Here is a 19,661-nt window from a genome sequence, read left to right as displayed (position 1 = left end):
GCAACTATGAATGTTTGAAAGGATATGTGCAGTGATAAATCTCCCCACATTCTGCTTCAGAAACACATATAAAAGTTGGTAATGAAGTCTATCTGATTTTTTTTTTTTGATGCTGAGCAAGGCAGGAAATTCAGGACCAAAGAGCAGGAACTAAATACTATTTTAAAACATTTTCATTTTAAGAATTAAGGATCTTGTGGATTCGCTTCCCTCCTTGAAATGTCTTTCACAAAATACTGCCTGGACTGTCAGCATGACACAGTGAGGTTGTGCTAGAGAGACTTAGGTTAGAGTCTGGAGTCGCTTTAATTGTAGGACCACACACAGATAAGTGTGGCCACAGCCATTTGTCTACAGTAATCCTGAAATATTGAGAAGGAGAGGGAAAAAAGGGAAATGTATCGGTCTAATCGGTCTATTTAAAGTTAGGATAAGAGAGGACTTTCCAAGAATGCTATAGATAGCAACCAGTGAAACAAAAGCAAACAAATCAGCACACACACAAAAATGGAAATTTCCACACTCTCAAATATCTATAAAAGTTTAAAACAAATGACCAACTAAAATGAATTGAAAAATGAGACTGCAAAGAGTTAATGTCCTTCCTGTGTAAAGAGCTCTTTTATTTGAATAATAAAATAACATATAACCCAAAAATGGAGTAAAAGATGCAATTGAAAAAAGGCAGATAAGACATTCACAAATGGAGGCATAACAATAACAAATAAATGTATGAAAAGCATTCAATTTTTATCCCATCCATAATTATCAAATATAAAATTATAATTTTATTTTCTGAATATCAGATTATTATTTTAAGATTACATAGGGTGATTAGGTTATACGCATGTTGAAAATGTGCATTTTCAAATACTGGTAGGAAGAGTGAAAAATAGAATAATCTTTTTAGAAAATAATTTGACACTATGTATCAAAGCTTTGAAAATATGAATTCCAAGTGATGTTATGAATTCTCTTCTAGGAATGCCAAGGAAATAATTATGATTTTGAGGAATGACATCTTTGCAGGGATTTTCATGCCTGTTATTTTTAATAAGAAAAAAGTCAGGAAAACACTCGAATGTCCCATATTTGGAGATTGGTTGCAAAAAATAGGATGCATAAATATGGGCTAAACACTTAAAAATCATATTCTAGAAAGAGTTGAGTGGCATGGAAATATGTTACAATATAATAATTTTTAAAAAGCAGTTACAAACAATAATAAGGTCATATAATATATTTATTTTTGAAGACCAAGAACGTAGACCACACTTTACGAATTTTTATTTATGAGTGATGGGACTATTCCTGACTCTATAGTCTTCTTATTTTGGTCCATGTGTATACAGTTTTCTTTGAATTATTTTGCAAGAAGAGACCAATAAAAGCTAAATTTAAAAGAAGAGAGAAAACTGGAGAAGGAACCATGGAGTGGAAGCGAATGAAAGGAAGTGAAGAAGGCAATAAGCAAAGCTCACTTGGTAAAATGCCCTGGAGCCTGTAAAGTATTTTTACATATATCATTTTATTTGCTATTTGACAGGTGTCACTGTCCCCATTTTATGGGCAAAGAGCTAGTTCCATAGAAAGCAGGTTTTCATAGTTAGTAATTGATAGGACTTACTCTCCAAATCACCTCTGATGGCTCCTTACTTTTGCTGGGGGTGGGGTGGAAAGAAAAATGAGAAGAAAGCTTACTTAGAAACTATAATTTGACAGCCTAGGCAGTACTGTTTTATCTAACATTATTTCCTTCTAGCATTAACCATGAAACATTATTAAATGCCTATTGGAGTCTTATCCCTTTAGATTTATTTATTTATAAAATGATTACCATGTTCCAGGCACTTTTCTAAGCACATTACAAGTATTAAAACATCACATCCGGGCTTCCCTGGTGGCGTAGTGGTTGAGGGTCCGCCTGCCGATGCAGGGGACACGGGTTCGTGCCCCAGTCCGGGAAGATCCCACATGCCACGGAGCGGCTGGGCCTGTGAGCCATGGCTGCTGAGCCTGCGCGTCCGGAGCCTGTGCTCTGCAACGGGAGAGGCCACAGAAGTGAGAGGCCCACGTAACCCCCCAAAAAAACAAAAACAAAACATCACATCCCCTGAACAGTCCGAAGAAGTAGGTACTATTATTAAGCCCATTTTATATAGGAGAAAAAGAGGCACACGGCAGATGCCCAGGGTCACACAGTTCATAAATGATAGAGATGGGATTCAGACCTAGGCAGTCTGGCTCCAGAGTCTGGGCTCTTAACCACCTTGTGCTGCTTTTAATTTCCAGAAAATCCCATAAGTATCATGAAGGGAAGCCCATGTATCTGTAAATCACATTCCCTAAAAGTAATTAATTTGTCACTTAAGGTGCACGCAGAGCAGACCCCGCCGGGGGAGTGCAGGAGACTGAAATACTTGATAGACATTAGCATAAGGTAGAACAGGCAGAACAAAGAGGATGTGGTGACACTGAGGACGCAGAGGAACTGACAATGAAAGGTTATACACACCAGGTTGGAGAAGCCAAGATCCTGAACACATTCCTGTCAGGGCAGTGACATGACTGTTTATATTCCAGATTTGTGGTAGAATCATCCCTCAAGGATTTCAACATTCTTAAGGTTTTCTTCGACCTTCCAATTACTGTCTATGGATTGATGATCTTTTTAATATTAAGATTAATCCCCCAAACAGGTGCTGATCCGCTCATAACAAAGAGTATTCCTTGGCTGATACATTTTGATGGCAGGTTACTTGGAAGGAAAGAATGTGTGCCTGGAACAGATGCTATTGGTGCCCAGGATATATTCCCTTATTACTTCGCATTTTTATCAGAACCTGCAGCTTTTTGCCTAACATTTTCTCTGGCAGCAGGAGCTGATGAATGGGGGTGGTGGTTGGAAGTGGGTGAGTGGAAGGGCATCCCTCTGGCTGGTGGATAAATACCTCAGCTCTCTTTGATCAGGATAACTGAAGCATCTTCTAATCCCATCACCCAGGGTTTCCCTAATAAGACTGAGCCCCAGTTGCCTTCAGAAGTTACCTGCCCATTAGCACACCCTTCACTGGCTGCCTCTCATCCCTCTTTCACTTTCCTACTCCGTCAGCTCACCTTGCCATCATTCCCAAATACAAGACTCAGGCTCATAGCATTGTCTCATTGTCAGTTTCTGGAAGAATGCAAACCAAGACAATGACTAACTGAGTATTTGTACAGCCACAGGCAAATTTAAGGAAGAGTGGAGGAACGTACGTATTTGGTAGACACTGCTTTCTTTTCTCAAAACTCAGAAAATCAACATGGAATTATGCAGCTGATATTTGATTTACTCTATCATTTCCAAATATGGAAACTCTCTCAAGCTAGCCTGATCCTTGGGGAAACTGTGAGATCTATGCATGGATGTTGCTGTGGAGGATTTTTTTTCCCCACCCTCCTAATTATCTGGCCCCTAATCAAGTTTTCTTTTTTCCAGGGTCTTTGTCCTTAGCTAGAAGGAGAAACTGGGGCCAAGTTCAGAGGGTAGGGGTTAGTTAGAAGCCATCTCTGGAGAAAGTGTTCCTGTTAGCCTGGTCAGTAAGAGTAGGTGAAATAAAATCCCCAGGGAATGGTCTGGCCTGAATAATTAGAATGAGCATCTAGAAAGTTCTGGAAGTTGCTGTGGTACCATGGTCTTGCCTTCGCAGCTGGTTCTCCAGACTTCTTCATAGAGACTTGCTTCAGGGGTCATTTGGTCTTTCTCCTTACCACTGTAGGACATGTCCGCATTTTGAACTAAGCCCAAGAGCAGAGCTTTCTTCTTTACATGACTGTGTGGTTGTAGAGTGACCAATGGAGCTACTCTTTCTTCATTTTCTAAATGGCAACGAGTATAGGGTTGCCAAATAAAATACAGGGAACTAGTTATAGTTGTATTTCAGATAAAAACCAAATCATTTGTAACTGGTATCCTATGTTTATTTGCTACAGCCGGCAACCCTAGTTAAATGAGAGATCTTACCTCTAGAGGCTCTTGTGAGGGTCACATGAGATAAATACTAGGAAAAGCTTCCCAAAATGGGGCTCAATTTTTATTTGCCCCTGAGATTCCAAGTCCCTAAAATATTTCTCTCCCATACATTAAAAACTCACTTTCAGAAAAGTATACTCCATTTATAATATCTTAGTGGGAGTAAAAAATTGCTCTTTTTACTTTGTTAAAGATGTTTTTGTTTTAAGCTTTATGCAGGAACCTCAAAAAATGACTTTAAGGGCCAGGCTGGTAATGTAAATATCCAAGGAGGGATGAAGTTAAGAAAACAATAATGCAAGCTCAGTGGTGGGGAGGGTACCAAACCTAGATTGCAGGTTCCATCGAAGGAGGGCAGCCACATCTTGGCACTAGCTAACTGATGCCCCATGGGAGTGAGGATGTGGGGTGGTTGCCAAATCTTCAAAAATTTAAGAGAAGCCAGAAATCTTGATTTTAATGTGCAATGTCCTGGTTTTTAAATGTTGGCAAATAAATCAAAATTCTTTAAAACACTGTTTGGAGCAACAATGTGTGGGCCAAGGCAAATACTTTTGTGGGCTACAACTGTCCCCTGGGCTGTCCAGCTGGGGCATCTGATTTATGTGGAAATTCACCACTAACTAGTTTCACTCTCTAGGATTATGTTTCCTCACTGATAAAGTGAGCTGCTTACATGTGATCAGTGGTTCACTTCTGGTGTCGCAAGGAGGCTGGAGTTGTTTCCAATGATATCAAGGAAGTTAAGTGTGTCACTGAGCACACAGCTACTTGTGTTGCTTGTTGGGACTGAAAAGAACGGTGCTTTAAAGAAAAAGTTCTGCTGCTAAGACAAAAACAAAAAGAATACTCAAAAACATAAAACTCCCAACAGGAGTAGATGATCTTTACAATTTTTTTCAGCATACAAATAACTGGTTTTGTGCCCATTTAAGATGACATCAAATACAAAAAAAGAGACCAAAGTCAAGACCTGCCCCTCCTGACATTGCTGAAATCCCCCCTCTCTCCTTTACTTTCCACTCTATGCCAGCCCTGGAGGATATAGACTGTGGAGTGAGCATCTGCCTACATTGGATTTTCATTTCTCAAAACTGCATTCTTGGGATAGAAGAGAACGATCAGATAATTACTGATCTCTAGATCTTGCTGAAAACAAATAGGTGTTTAATAAATGCTTACATAAATTTTAAAAGTGATACTTCAAAGTCTTGTGGAAAATGATGATAACGACCATTTATTTAGCAATTAATGTGTGCCAGGCAATTTGAATTTATTAACTCATCTATCCCTGACCACTGTCTTAAAATGTGTGAGCCCCAAGCCCTGAGGATCTTTCTCTGACTCCTGTGCATGTGGAAACTGAGGCTTGGAGAGATTAAATACCTTGCTCAAGGTTATTAATCACTTACACAATGCTGTCTATAATACCCTGGTCAGTTGCTGATATTTCCAAATGTCATTAACTGCAGCAAGACCCCTAAGGCAAGCTGTATGCTATAGTCTTGTAATATTTACTATAAGTGTTTTATGTTTTTACAGTTTTATCCTTTTAGTTTTGAGAGTATGGAATAAGCCACAGAATATGAAACTTATTAGGAAATAAGAGCCTTGTGCAAAATTCAGGAGCATAAATAAAGGGGCTTGAATTTTAAACAAATGAAAATTAAAACTCTTTTAAGATGGAAGGAAAATAACCAGAAAACACTCAGTGGAGAGCAGTTTGCTATGCATTGTTTTATGAATAAGAGATTTATTGCAGTGGATGATTTAGTCAACATTTTAATAATTGACAATTATTATAATATTTAAGCAGTCAGATAAATGCCTCTACTTATAATGGCATATCGTTTGAAACTCTACTAGATTGGTTTTTGATTTTTTAAGTTTTATCCTTCACATAAGCCTCAGGGATGAATACAGAATCATTTCTCCAAAATATTTAAAATATTGAAGAAAATAGCAATAATAAACATAAATGCTAGTAGCACATAAGGGAGGTGGTCTCATTAGGTTAAATTTCCATCTTGCAAAATAAGTAGAACATTTCTGATTTCTCAAAGAACCAATTAACAAAATGCTTACTATAGCATTGAGGCTTTTAGGACATTATGGTGAAAATCTCTCTGGTTTTATGCACAGTAGCTGTAATAAAATTTTATTTTGTACTCCATGGAGGTATGCATTAGCTCTTTTGCTCCATTTAATCATGGGAAATCAAAAAGAAAGAGAAAAAAGGAGATTAAATATTTACTTATCCTTTTGCTTCTGACTTGTTATGTGGACAAATGCCACATGAGGGAGTGCTGGGACCTCAAATAGAGAAAAATTAAAACCCACTTAATGCATTCCAGGAATGCTCGGCATATTAGTAAATTCTTATTAAACTGTCAAAAAAAAAAAAAAAGATTTAAAAAAGAAATTCCTGCCCCTGGATGCAATTAGAGGCTACCACACAGAATTTGATGGGTCATAAAACCATTAAGTCTAAACACTTTCTTTTTGAGCCTAAAAGACCAGAACATTCCAAAGTGAAGTTTTGGGACTCAGCTATGACTTGGCCACCTATTAAGGTGCAGGTGGAACAGATTGCAGAGTAACACAAAGACCCCAAAGAACTGAATTAGGGTGTAGGTGAGAGCTTTAGCTGTTGAATTTTCTGGATTTTCCGAGATTAAGTGATCAGCCTTAACACTGAGTGAAAGACCATTCGGCAGGAAAAATTGTCATTTCCTTTACTCCAGACCCAAACGATGTATTTTTGAAAGCTTTATTGATATATTTATGTGTTGTACTAGGTGATCAAGTAGATATACATTTCAGCATACCTACAAGGAAAATATCACCATTATTCTTAATTTTATCTAAATCCAGGAAAAGCACCAGATTTGCTTTAAATGAAATTTTACTCTTTCTGAGGTGAGTGCCTTTTATGCACCAGGTGCTTGGACTTTTCATCCCTATTATTAATCCTCGCAATAGATCTGTGAGGTCATTATTATTTATCATTCTCCGCAGCTGACAGTGGAGGAGAAGGACACCTTTGACCAATGTCTAGTGTTGGTGAGTGGTTAAGATGAGGTTGTTGATCTGTTTCACTCTAGAGTTTAACCCAGTTATTTGTCTTCATCCATTATTTTATCACTTTTACAGAGAAGAAACAAAAGTAGGGAGGAATAAAGGAGAAAGGATAGTTCACTAAAACTTTGTCCAAATTACATTAGTTAAACATTTGGAAGGGGATATCTCTTTGCATCATTGTAGTAAAAAAAAATCAATTCATACCTTTTCTTGCTTTTATTTTCAAACTCTTTTATCTCAGTTTTGTGTTCTGGACCTTCTTTTTCAATAATCAAAAGTCAGTAGGGGCTTCCCTGGTGGCGCAGTGGTTGAGTCCACCTGCCGATTGCAGGGGACACGGGTTCGTGCCCCGGTCCGGGAGGATCCCACATGCTGCGGAGTGGCTGGGCCCGTTAGCCATGGCCGCTGAGCCTGCGCGTCCGGAGCCTGTGCCCCGCGACGGGAGAGGCCACAACAGTGAGAGGCCCGCGTACCGCAAAAAGAAAAAAAAAAAGTCAGTGGACATGCTCTTTCTGTACATACACTCACACATGTTACATCTACATACACATGCATATATATTAATGATTATGGACATCTTATATATGCATATATATAAATGTATAATTCATATATAAAATTTTTCAAAAAGTGATAGATTCAGTGTTGAAATCACTTTGCAATGAGACAAACTTCATTAATCCAAAACAGCTATTAAAAAATTAGACTCCAGCTATCTTAAAGACCAACATCAAATGAAATAATTTCTAGTATTTTGCACCAGAATTTCAGCTATTGATCAGCTTTCTCAAGAGCATGACAGTGCTTCTTCTCAAGTTATTAGTGTGCCTGATGACCTTAAAGATGTGACAGTGAGAAGTCAGAGGCTGACATATATATTCCAATACTGAGGTTGTTAAATTGAGAGAGGTTGATTGAAGTCACCACGTGCAAACCTGATACTCCTTGAAACCATCATTAAAAGGCATCTCACTGTGGTGTCATCTCCATGCCATCAGCCAGTTATGACAGGACCTGACGACTGAATAAAATGACAGAATAATAACCTGGGAATCGGTATAGTAAAGCTAATGTTTTTGTCTATTGCAGAATTCTGCCCCAGAGATAAAGTAGGAGCAAGGAAGGGAGGGCTAAGATGTCATTGGACTAACTGTTCCTTGAAAATATTTTCATACAATGAAAAAGAGTTCTTGAGGTGTAGTGACATTATGACTGCTCAAGGTTACTGTTCCAAATTCAGACAATGAACCATCATGAAAACACTGGTTTCTTGGCCTTTTGGGGCAGTATTTAAATCGGTTAAATTTTCTAAATCATACATGAATATTTGTTTGACCACTTCTAAGTATTTCACTCATGATTATAGTAGAAGTTTTGTTCTTCCCTTAGATGACTGACTTCAGAACATTCTTCTTCTGGGTAATCTCAATGATAACTTTAGACATTAAGACAATAACGTTAATTGTGTCTTTAACAAACCTGTGTAATAATTCCTGTGCAAAGAAAGGCTGACCCACTCACTGGCTGGTAGGGTAAACTGGTAGGATGAGAACACTTCAGTGTGTCAGACCCTGAGTTTAGAACCACACAACTGCTTGGTACTTTGTCATTGCATATTTTCCCCATTACATAATGACTTCCTGTGCAGAGGACAAAATGCGTTTTCTCAGCAAAATTTTCAGCACAGCTGTTTTGGTGACTAAGTTTTGCAGGAGCTTTTTAATCAAATGTACCTAAAAAAAGCCCCTTTGGGCCCTTTCATCATATTATCCCCTTTCCTTTAAATACATAATTTTGGAAGCTTAACTCACTTTTCCCATATAGGAAAGTTATTTTCAAGGAAATAATTTGTACCCAAAGTAGCACATTGCTTAGTTGCTCTGCTCTAATCTGGATATATGACTTATCCCACATGAATTAATGTTCCAAATATCAGACATTGACTCCCATTGATAACTAATAGTTTACATTTTCTCTGTTGTTGTTTTTCTTTTTTTTTTTTGTGGTAGTGAATAAACATCGTTCTCAAATGTATTATAATTCTCTCCCTTGTCAAGCCTAGCATGATGAACTTTAGTTTTATTTGATGATTCAGCAGCTTATTTATATGTGTAAGGTTGTTGGTGCTGACATTAAACATTTGGAAGCTATTTTATATTGGTAAATTGTGCCTTCTTAACTTTGAGAAACATCTTCTTTTTCCTCTTCTTCTGTCATTTTATTTTTATTCTGTTGCTTAATTTTGCCTTGAATTTGAAATCTAGGAAGCTAGGAAAATCTTGGATAAGCAAGGTTATAAAATATGTCTGATAATGGTTAAGTGTGCTGAGAGGTTGTTACTGTAATGCAATTTAGTTCCTTGACTTTAAATCTAGCAAAAGATGAATGCATAAGAAAATGTTGCAAAGGTACCTGTGCCCCTCTCCAGAGGGACAACAATGGAGAAGAAAGATTCAGCAGTATGTGGCTGGCAACTGACAAGACAGGAGCCAGCTGCTATCCCCCGCACCCCCCGCCCCCCCCCCCACCCCGTAACACCACTGGTCAGTTTCTCCCTCCTGTTTCCTATAAGGTCCTGTCATTACTCAGGCCATCAGATATATCCAATTAACTTTCATGAGTCCTTGTGAAAGAAGATATCTACCTCATTCTTCTTAAAGTATAGTCCATGAAACAAGCATCAGCATCACTCGGGAGCTTGTTAGAAATATAGAATCTAAGTCCTATCCCAGACCTATTGAGTCAGAATCTGAATTTTATCAACATCCCCATGTGATTCCTGTGTATGTCGAAGCTTGAGAAGCACTGGACAAAGACTTGGAATGAAAGTTTGTGGTGGTTCCCAGCCAAAGGCATAACTTAAATCCTCGAAGATGAAACAATTTTGGGTGTAGCATGAATATCATTTCCATCCGAAGATCCTCTAAGACCTTCTGAGAGCCAGCTGATTTCGTGATGACTGCCTGCAATGAGCAGGAACTTCGAAGCAGACTCTAAGATACACAAGAGAGACGTGTACAAAGCAGTTTTCAATTAAAGAATTGGGACAGGCAGACTTAGCATCCCTAAAATTTAAGGCCACGATAGGTTTCCTGTCTTCTCTACTTCACATCCAGATTACCTGGATTAGAAATAAATGTTGTCATTAGGCTTGATGTAAAATGAAACCTTGGCAAAATTTAGAAGTACAATTGCATTCCGTAGCCACAGGGAGGATTTTGCCAGCTCGTGCTGCTTTGCAAAGCTATTTACCTGTTCTAGCCCAGCCAAATCGCTAAACATCAGAGTTTAGCATTTGCATCAACCCCAGGGGTGGCTGAATTCATATCTAATATGAAGTGATGTAAACCTTGGTAGTTGATTACAGGTTTCATAGTGTAGGAAACTGAGTTATTTCTATTGAATGGTGGTCTGGGGAGGAAGAATTAACTTGATCTTATGCCAGATTATTGCAAACCCTGAAGCATTTCCCCAGCCTAGGGCATGTGATTTAATTCTAATAAGAAACTTCATTTGGATAGGTCTGAGGATAACTTTTATTCTGTTAAACACAATGCACCAACATTTTCCACTAGCCCATAGCCCACTTTGGGGTTGGGGGAGGGGTTATAGCTGATAATAAACAATGATGCTAATCTCATTATTTCCATATCATTATATTTGCAGTTGTATTGCAAATAAAAGAGGAGAGAAACCAAAAAGTGTAGGGAGAATTTGAAACCATTGCTTTTAGGTATTACTGCTTGATGGCTGGACTTAGCAAAAGCTGGCAGCCGCATAGATTTACCACACAGTTCTCTCCATGGAAGTCTGTAGGCAAATAAAGGGTAGGCATGAGGAGTGGGGAAATGCATGTTTTTGTTACACCTCTTAGATTATTTGCTTTTGTTTTGTCCCTGACTTTCCAAAAAGATGTACACCCTCGGAATGTATTAATGGAAATGATCAGCCCTAGCCCAGAATTCCTTGGCCTGGAGAAATTTCCTCTCTCCCTTAAGTGCTTTCTTGCTTCAGGTAGTGAGAATTTGCCCATATATTTGCAAGGATAAATGAGTGTCTTACACATCAAAACCATTGCAGAGGAAAGCTGTGTGTTGAGAAGATTGTGAATAATGAGGAGAAATCCAGGTCCTCGGCAAAATTCGGAAAATTTAAAAAGCTATCTAGAACTTCTTTTCCCAAATAGTATTAGACATTCTCTCACTTAACCCTTTACAATTGTTTAGCTTTAGAGTTTACCAGAAAACATCCACAAACATTGTCTCAGTGGACCATCTGACAACACTATGAAGTGGGCAGGGCAGCAGCTGTGGTTAGACAAACTTTGCAGATGAAATGTGCCTCAGTTGGCAAAGCTGGGACTGTAGCCCAGGCCTTCTGACTCTCAATCCATTGGATCTTGTCTTTCTGAGAGATAGATGTTATCACGTAGGTCATTTATAGGGTTTTATCTTTGATGTTTCAAGGTCCAAAACCTTACTAGTGTCTCATTTAGTGGTGTGTGTGTGTGTGTGTGAGTGATATGCATTTTTTAATAGCAATGGCATAATGTATTCCTATTGCCTCTAAATAAAGAAGAAAAAGAAATGTCAAATATAAACAAAGTCTGAATATATCTAGAGCATTTAAAGTTTAGGTGTCTATCCTTGAAGATATATCTTAGGGATGATGAAACAAAGAGCTTGTGGAAGTAAGGAAATAGTCATATGGGATCAATGTTTACTTAATGGTGTAGCCTCCTGGGTACGTTGTTTCTAGGATACCCTCACTATTATGAAAGCCAAGATTTTTAGACTTGGATAAATACTGGGGATCCTCATCATGGGCAAGAGCCAGGCCTTGCCTTTACAATAATATCACCTCAGAGATGATCTCCATTTTGCCAGGTGTTGGGAAAAGGCGACATGCTTTGGAGTTTTCTGTTGCTGCACCACATTTTGGGAATGGAGGTCTATGAAAGTTGACCCCTGCCCTTTGTAAAATGAAATCTGACAGTTGCTACTTTTGAGAGCAGGTGAGAGTTTCTTTGTGGAAAATGAATAGGGAGAGAAAATGGACTTCAACCATTTTGAGCTTTTGACGCTAGACTAGGATAACTCGAATTAGAATTTCTCAACAAAATCTGACTATGCTAGGTGGTTTACAAAATTCAAAAGCTTATAATTTTTGCCCCCCAAAGAATAATATGAGCTGGAAGGACACATGTTTATCTCTGAGGCCAAGGTGATATTTGAAATATTTAGCAACCTGTAGAGCAAAGACTTTGACCAATTGCAAGAGATGCTCAGATGTTTTTCTCTAGTGCTCTAATGGTGGTCTGGATGTACCCAGCTCTGCCACGCACCAGCCTTTAAATTGCTGGATTGTGTGGGTGTGTGGAGATTGGGGAATCCAGAGACTCCTTAGTGAGAGAAAAGAGAGATGTCACATTGAAGGGACTCAGGAAGAGGGGTCATTTACTTTGGAGCCATGGTTATTTACAAACAGGAATGGAAGTATTTCAATATTTCAACAAGCTGAATTGTCATGCTGGTATGTACCAACGGAATCTTAGATCTGTCCTTAGTGGAGGTAGGAAAATTTTTGACTGTCTCTGTGAGTGGTCCTTGCAAATCCCAGGCTCCCTTATCTCCTTCTAACATAAAACTGTGTTGAAAACAGTGGATGTAATTCATCAATGTTTTTTCTTTTTTTAAACATGTTTAATGGAGTATAGTTGCTTTACAATGTTGTATTAGTTTCTGCTGTATAACAAAGTGAATCAGCTATATGTATACATATATCCCCATATCCCCTCCCTCTTGCATCTCCCTCCCACCCTCCCTATCCCACCCCTCTAGGTGGTCACAAAGCACCGAGCTGATGTCTCTGTGCTATGCAGCTTCTTCCCACTAGCTATCTGTTTTACATTTGGTAGTGTATATATGTCCATGTCACTCTCTCACTCGTCCCAGCTTACCTTTGCCCCTTCCTGTGTCCTCAAGTCCATTCTCTACGTCTGCATCTTTATTCCTATCCTGCCCCTAGGTTCTTCAGAACTTTTATTTTTTTAGATTCCATATATATGTGTTAGCATATGGTATTTGTTTTTCTGACTTCACTGTCTATGACAGACTCTAGGTCCATCTACCTCGCTACAAATAACTCAATTTCATTTCTTTTTATGGCTGAGTAATATTCCATTGTATATATGTGCCACATCTTCTTTAATCATTTATCTGTTGATGGACACTTAGGTTGCTTCCATGTCCTGGTTATTGTAAATAGTGCTGAAATGAACATTGGGATACATGACTCTTTGAATTATGGTTTTCTCAGGGTATATGCCCAGTAGTGGGATTGCTGGGTCATATAGTAGTTCTATTTTTAGGTTTTTAAGGAATCTCCATACTGTTCTCCATAGTGGCTGTATCAATTTACATTCCCACCAACAGTGCAAGAGGGTTCCCTTTTCTCCACACCCTCTCCAGCATTTATTGTTTCTAGATTTTTTGATGATGGACATTCTGACCAGTGTGAGGTAATACCTCATTGTAGTTTTGATTTGCATTTCTCTAATGATTAGTGATGTTGAACATCCTTTCATGTGTTTGTTGGCAAACTGTATATCTTCTTTGGAGAAATGTCTATTTAGGTCTTCTGCCCATTTTTGGATTGGGTTGTTTGTTTTTTTGATATTGAGCTGCATGAGCTGCTTATAAATTTTGGAGATTAATCCTTTGTCAGTTGCTACATTTGCAAATATTTTCTCCCATTCTGAGGGCTGTCTTGTTTATGGTTTCCTTTCCTGTGCAAAGCTTTTAAGTTTCATTAGGTCCCTTTTGTTTATTTTTGTTTTTATTTCTATTTCTCTTGGAGGTGGGTCAAAAAGGATCTAGCTGTGATTTATGTCATAGAGTGTTCTGCCTGTGTTTTCCTCTAAGAGTTTTACAGTGTCTGACCTTACATTTAGGTCTTTAATCCATTTTGAGTTTATTTTTGTGTATGGTGTTAGGAAGTGTTCTAATTTCATTCTTTTACATGTAGCTGTCCAGTTTTCCCAGCACCACTTACTGAAGAGGCTGTCTTTTCTCCATTGTATAGTCTTGCCTCCTTTGTCAAAGATAAGGTAATCATATGTGAATGGGTTTATCTCTGAGCTTTCTTTTATTTTTTGGTATGCGGGCCTCTCACTGTTGTGGCCTCTCCCGTTGCGGAGCACAGGATCCAGACGTGCAGGCTCAGTGGCCATGGCTCTCAGGCCCAGCCTCTCTGTGGCATGTGGGATCTTCCCAGACTGGGGCACGAACCCACGTCCCCTGCATCAGCAGGTGGACTCTCAACAACTGCACCACCAGGGAAGCCCTATCTCTGAGCTTTCTATCCTGTTCCATTGACCTATATTTCTGTTTTTGTGCCAGTACCATAATGTCTTGATTACTGTAGCTTTGTAGTATAGTCTGAAGTCAAGGGAGCCTGATTCCTCCGCTCTGTTTTTCTTTCTCAGGATTGCTTTGGCTATTCAGAGTAATGTTTTTCTTTATCACAGCAAATAATCACAAGCTAATGGGGATCATAGCACATTGTTAATATATGTTCCAAGAAACATGGAGCTGTCTCAGTTTTGCTCCTGTTCTCTCTTGGGAGTAGCATCTTAGCCTCAACTCATAATATGTCAGCACAGACTCTGATATTCCCCCTGCATCCAGGAGACTGTCTTGGAGTAAACCTATTAATTTACCAAGTATTTACTGAATGCCTATACCTGGAAACAATGGTAACGTAGAATTTGGGAGGACCCTGATTCAAAATTTCAGTCCTGTATGATTTAATCTTGGAAAATGAACCTCAAGCACCAATAGCATCAGGAACCATTAGTATCAAAGCCAGAAGACTCAGGAACCAGATGGCACAGACTGGCCTTACCTTACTCCAGACATGCTTACCCAAGGGAAATGGGCAAAATACTTGTTAAGGCTGAAGCCTCCTGCTAATTTGATAGTTTAAGTAAAGTAAATATTATTGGTGTATTGGTTTGTAGCATTTTAACAATCTGTGTGGAATGTCTGTAGATATTTCTTATGAATTCAAGGAGATCTGTTTGAGGATTTTTGATCCTTATTAGCAGAGCTGCTGTTGCCTGCATGATGCTTTTTCATAAACTACAAAAAGGTGCCTTATCATGTGCTAGTCCTCTTAGCTGGACCACTTTGTGCAGCCACAGTCTGCACCTGGAAACCAATGGCAGGCCTTACCCACTGGTTTCCAAATTCCCATGCTTTCACAGAACTCTGGCCATGGTATTGTCCCTCAGGCATATGGAAAACTGTGGGTGTCCCTTGGGTGTCATGGCCCTGAAGGATTGGAGGAGTACATTTATCCATATTTGATACCAGGGGAGTCTTCTGAGCATCTGGGAATTCTAGGAAAATCATTGCCTTGCAGGAGTGGTCAGACATGCTGGATTCTTGTTTCACTCAGTTGCCCATCTCTCTGTGACCTTACTTAGGCCACATCCTCTTCAGGACACATTTTCTTTGTGGTAAATTGATGGTTAGGAGATTCTGATCCCAGCAATCATTGTCCTCTAGTGTTTGTTCCAAACAGCACTGGATGACCTAGAGTTATTTTCCATATTTACAACTCAATGAAAATAACACTATGGTTCAGGATGTTCATACATATCACTACTTATTATTACTTACTTAAAATGTGGTATTTTTGGACAATATTTTGCAAATCATGAGTCCTTATGAGAGAAATTCTCAAAGGAACACTTGGGGGAAACAGATTAGTGACCCATAGATAATATAATCTCCAGCTTAAGTCTTCTTTATTTGACCTGTGACCTGAAAAATAGGGATGAAAAACACCTTCAATGACATAGGAAAAGTAACATTTATCAAAAACAAAATCCACTTTGTTACCAGGTGAACTTAGAGTTTTACTATCAAATGACAATGCTATTTAAATGTCAAAGTGTGGTCCAGGGACTGGCAGCATCAGTACCGCCTGGAAGCTGGTTAGAAAGGCAAATTCTTGGGCCCCATCTCAGACCGACTGAATCTGAAACTCTAGGGGTGTTTTTCACAACCTGTGTTTTCACAAATACTCCAGGGGATTTGGTTGCCTGCTAAAGTTCAAGAAGCATGAAAGCATTTTAACCTCTCAGAGTAGCTTTATAAACAGCATGTCATCTAATTCTTATCATCACCCTGTAAGTGTCACTTGGATGACCTTTACTTACAATTGATATATGGCAGGGACACAGGTAAGTCGAATGACCCAGGGTCACACAGTCAGTTTTATATATTTATTATTTATCTCTTGGTATGTTTGGCATTTGGCATACAAACATTTTATCAGTTTCTCCTGCACTAAAGCTGACCCCAATTTGACTACCTATTTTTGGAAAAAAGCCTGTCACCCATGTTCTTTCAAGTTCTCTAAGACAATAAGTTACATGATTTTATCTAATTTTTCAGTTATTTGCTCATTTTTTGATATCTTGTTTAAAAGATTGTGAGGTAACTGATTTCTGTTTGAAATGTCTAACATATGAATTGTATAAAATTTTAAAAGACAACATAAATGGTAGATGCACCTTTAACAAAAGCTTAAAAGATAACATTTAAAAAGTTAAAAAGGAAGAAAAATTAAACTTCCCCACCTATAATTAACAATTAGTTTGTTTAGGTTCATACACCAATAATCACATTTGTACAAATCATGTTATATATGTTATTTTGGAGGATTTTTGCTTTCTTTTTCTTTCTTTCTTTCTTCTTCTTTTTTTGGGGGGGGGCTGTGCCATGTGGATCTTAGTTCCCCGACCAAGGATTGAACCTGGGCCCCAGCAGTGAGAGCGCAGAGTACTAACCACTGGACTGCCAGGGAATTCCCTGCTTTCTTAATATACCTTGAAAAACTGTCTGTGTCTGTCAATGTTATTCTTTTGTAACTGTCATAGTCAGAAAAAGAAGAGGGGTGGAATGAAAGGGGGATTGTGCGTGCGCGCACGAGAGAGAGAGAGAGAGAGAGAGAGAGACAGAGAGAGAGATTTAAGGAATTGGCTCATACAATTGTATAGACTGGTAAGTCCAAAATCTATGGCTGGCATGTTAGAGACCCCAGGAATAGCTGAGCTGGTGTTGAGTCTGGAGGCAGTCTGCTGACAGTATTCCCTCTTCCTCAAGAACAATCAATCTTTTTCTTAAGGCCTTCAACTTATTAGATGAGGCCCATTCACATTATGGAGAGTAATCTGCTTTACTTAAAGTCCACTGATTTAAATGCTAACCTCCTTTAAAAAAATATCTTCACAGCAATATCCTGGACATATTTGAGCAAATATCTGGCACAATTGCTTAGCCAAGCTGACACATAAAATTAACCATCACAAAAATATTACTTTCCATGGGTGTGTATATTTCATTTTATTTATGAACTATAGGTTATCTAATCCCCTAAAGTTGGAGATTCAAGTTGCTTCCAATTTTTTTATCCAAATACATAGCACATCTTTGGCTATTTGAGTCATTTTTGTCTTCAAGATCGGTTCACAGAGTGAGGAAAAGAATGCATATTTCTTACTTTTAAAGACTTAACTTCTTATTTCCAAATTGCCCTTGTAGATGGCTTTACCCCTGGAACCATAACTTGAAGACTTTGGAGTAGGGAAAATGCCAGACTGACCTTGATCTTCTCCTTTCTTCCCAAGCTTGCAGGTCACTGGGAACGGGCATGTTGTTGAGCTCCTGGGCCACCTCCTCAATTGAAGAAGTGGCAGAAGCTGGTCCTGAGGCACTTCGCTGGCTGCAGCTGTACATCTACAAGGACCGTGAGGTTACCAAGCAGCTGGTGCGGCGGGCTGAGTGGATGGGCTACAAGGCCATATTTGTGACGGTGGACACACCTTACTTGGGCAACCGCTTCGATGATGTGCGTAACAGGTTCAAACTGCCACCCCAACTCAGGTAATAATGGGTCTCTGATCACTGGGTCCCTGAGCTGGTTTTCTAATTCTCTTTGCTCTTGTCATGATCCAACTCTAAAGACTTTCTCCAGTTTCTACGTGGGTGCCCTGGGGAATTAGATCTTCACAAAATGTTGGTGCCAAAGTATGGTTGACTGGGATTTGTCTAGCGATGATAAGGTCTGGATTCTAGAGATGGTGCCATTGTCCAATATCCACATAATCCTCAGCAAATCACACCCCTTATATGGGTGTCACGTACTTGAGCTATAAAAACAGAGATAGGAATTGCCGTATACTTGTAAAAGTCAAAAAAAAATTATGTCTCAGAGTGCATTAAGGGCTTTGAGTAAGATGAATTTCCATATAGACAGAAGATATCTAATTTAAACTAAACAACAGCTTGTTATTGTGATCCTAATACCCTATTTCTTTGTCTGCTGAAATAAAAAAGCACCCTTTTAATTTTATTTTTATTGTATTTGGAACAACTCTGGCAAGGAAGATTGAAGAAAGCTAAAAGAATGGAGACAAAAGAAGCCACACATTTGCTCCTTCATCTACTACTTCTTCTTTCAGCAATATTCCTCTTTTGTTGTGGTTCACCCATGGATCAAGATTCATTAACTTATTCACTGGTTCATTCATTCTTTGATCCATTTACTCATTCATTCATCTTAGCAAAAACAATGTATCTAATAATCTAAAACTAAACTGTGAGCCCATCCATCAGCAGGGAATTGTTGTCCTTTTCTCTGTAAAAGATTAGAATCATCTTGAGTTAAAACTAGAAACTCAATGGAGTTTATTGAGAAAGACCCCCAACCTCCTTAAGCTACAGATCTCCCCTCCCCTTCGTTTTTACCTTCCCTCAGTTCCCACCAAAATCTGCCCTTATGTTTTTCATAGGGCTAAAACTCTTTGACCAGGAACTCAAATCTTAGTTTTAATGGAGGACATTTTGATGATGGGATTTCAAAGCATCCATCAGAGTACAGGAAATGAGGGATGCCTTCTTTGGAATCCTAGACCTCACTTCAAACGGACTGTTGCTTATTTTGTCTACATATAAAGTTAATCCTTTTAAAAGATCCAAAATCTAAAAGATTCAAAATCAAATCAGCATTCCACATAAGGACAATGATTGTTGGAAGCCAGGAATTCCATATGTATTAGAGAATGGGATGTCTCTCATGCATCACATAAGTCCATAGCCTTATGTAAGTGTCACATAACTGTCATATAGCTCTGCTGTATGTAAACTTATTTAAGTATAAGCTACTGTGCATAAAATCTTGCTGTTAAACCATAAGTAAATGAGCTGTGTGATGTTATCTCCGTGACACTTCTAGGTAGGTTTAAGATATTATTTCTGTATGGGATACTGTCAATGGCCCAATGACAAAGTGCTCCCCTGACAGCTGTCAATCACCCCGCTCCATGCATCCCAGACACTGAATTGCACAAACATCCTGTCTTTCTAAGAGAACAAAAACAAAAACAAACGTCCCTGACATATTCCTACTTCTTGCCAAATTCGTCAGAAAGTAGATGGTTTCAAATTTCCTTAATATGAAACCTGTATTCACATTATTTCTCTATTTTGGTTGC

At 38.7% G+C, this 19,661-nt stretch overlaps 1 protein-coding gene across 1 annotated transcript in view; it reads left to right on the top strand.

Moving 5' to 3' along the window:
- Positions 1–19,661, top strand: part of HAO1 (hydroxyacid oxidase 1) — a 65,158-nt gene that overhangs the window by 7,918 nt on the left and 37,579 nt on the right. Inside the window, exon 3 of the mRNA XM_060031223.1 lies at positions 17,796–18,051. Coding sequence (XP_059887206.1) covers positions 17,796–18,051 — 256 coding nt within the window. The remainder of the gene's footprint in view (positions 1–17,795; positions 18,052–19,661) is intronic.

Source organism: Delphinus delphis, chromosome 15, assembly GCF_949987515.2.
Source record: "Delphinus delphis chromosome 15, mDelDel1.2, whole genome shotgun sequence".
Lineage (NCBI taxonomy): Eukaryota > Metazoa > Chordata > Mammalia > Artiodactyla > Delphinidae > Delphinus > Delphinus delphis.
Note: the sequence above shows the minus strand (reverse complement) of the source record. Positions and strands in the feature narration are given on the sequence as shown.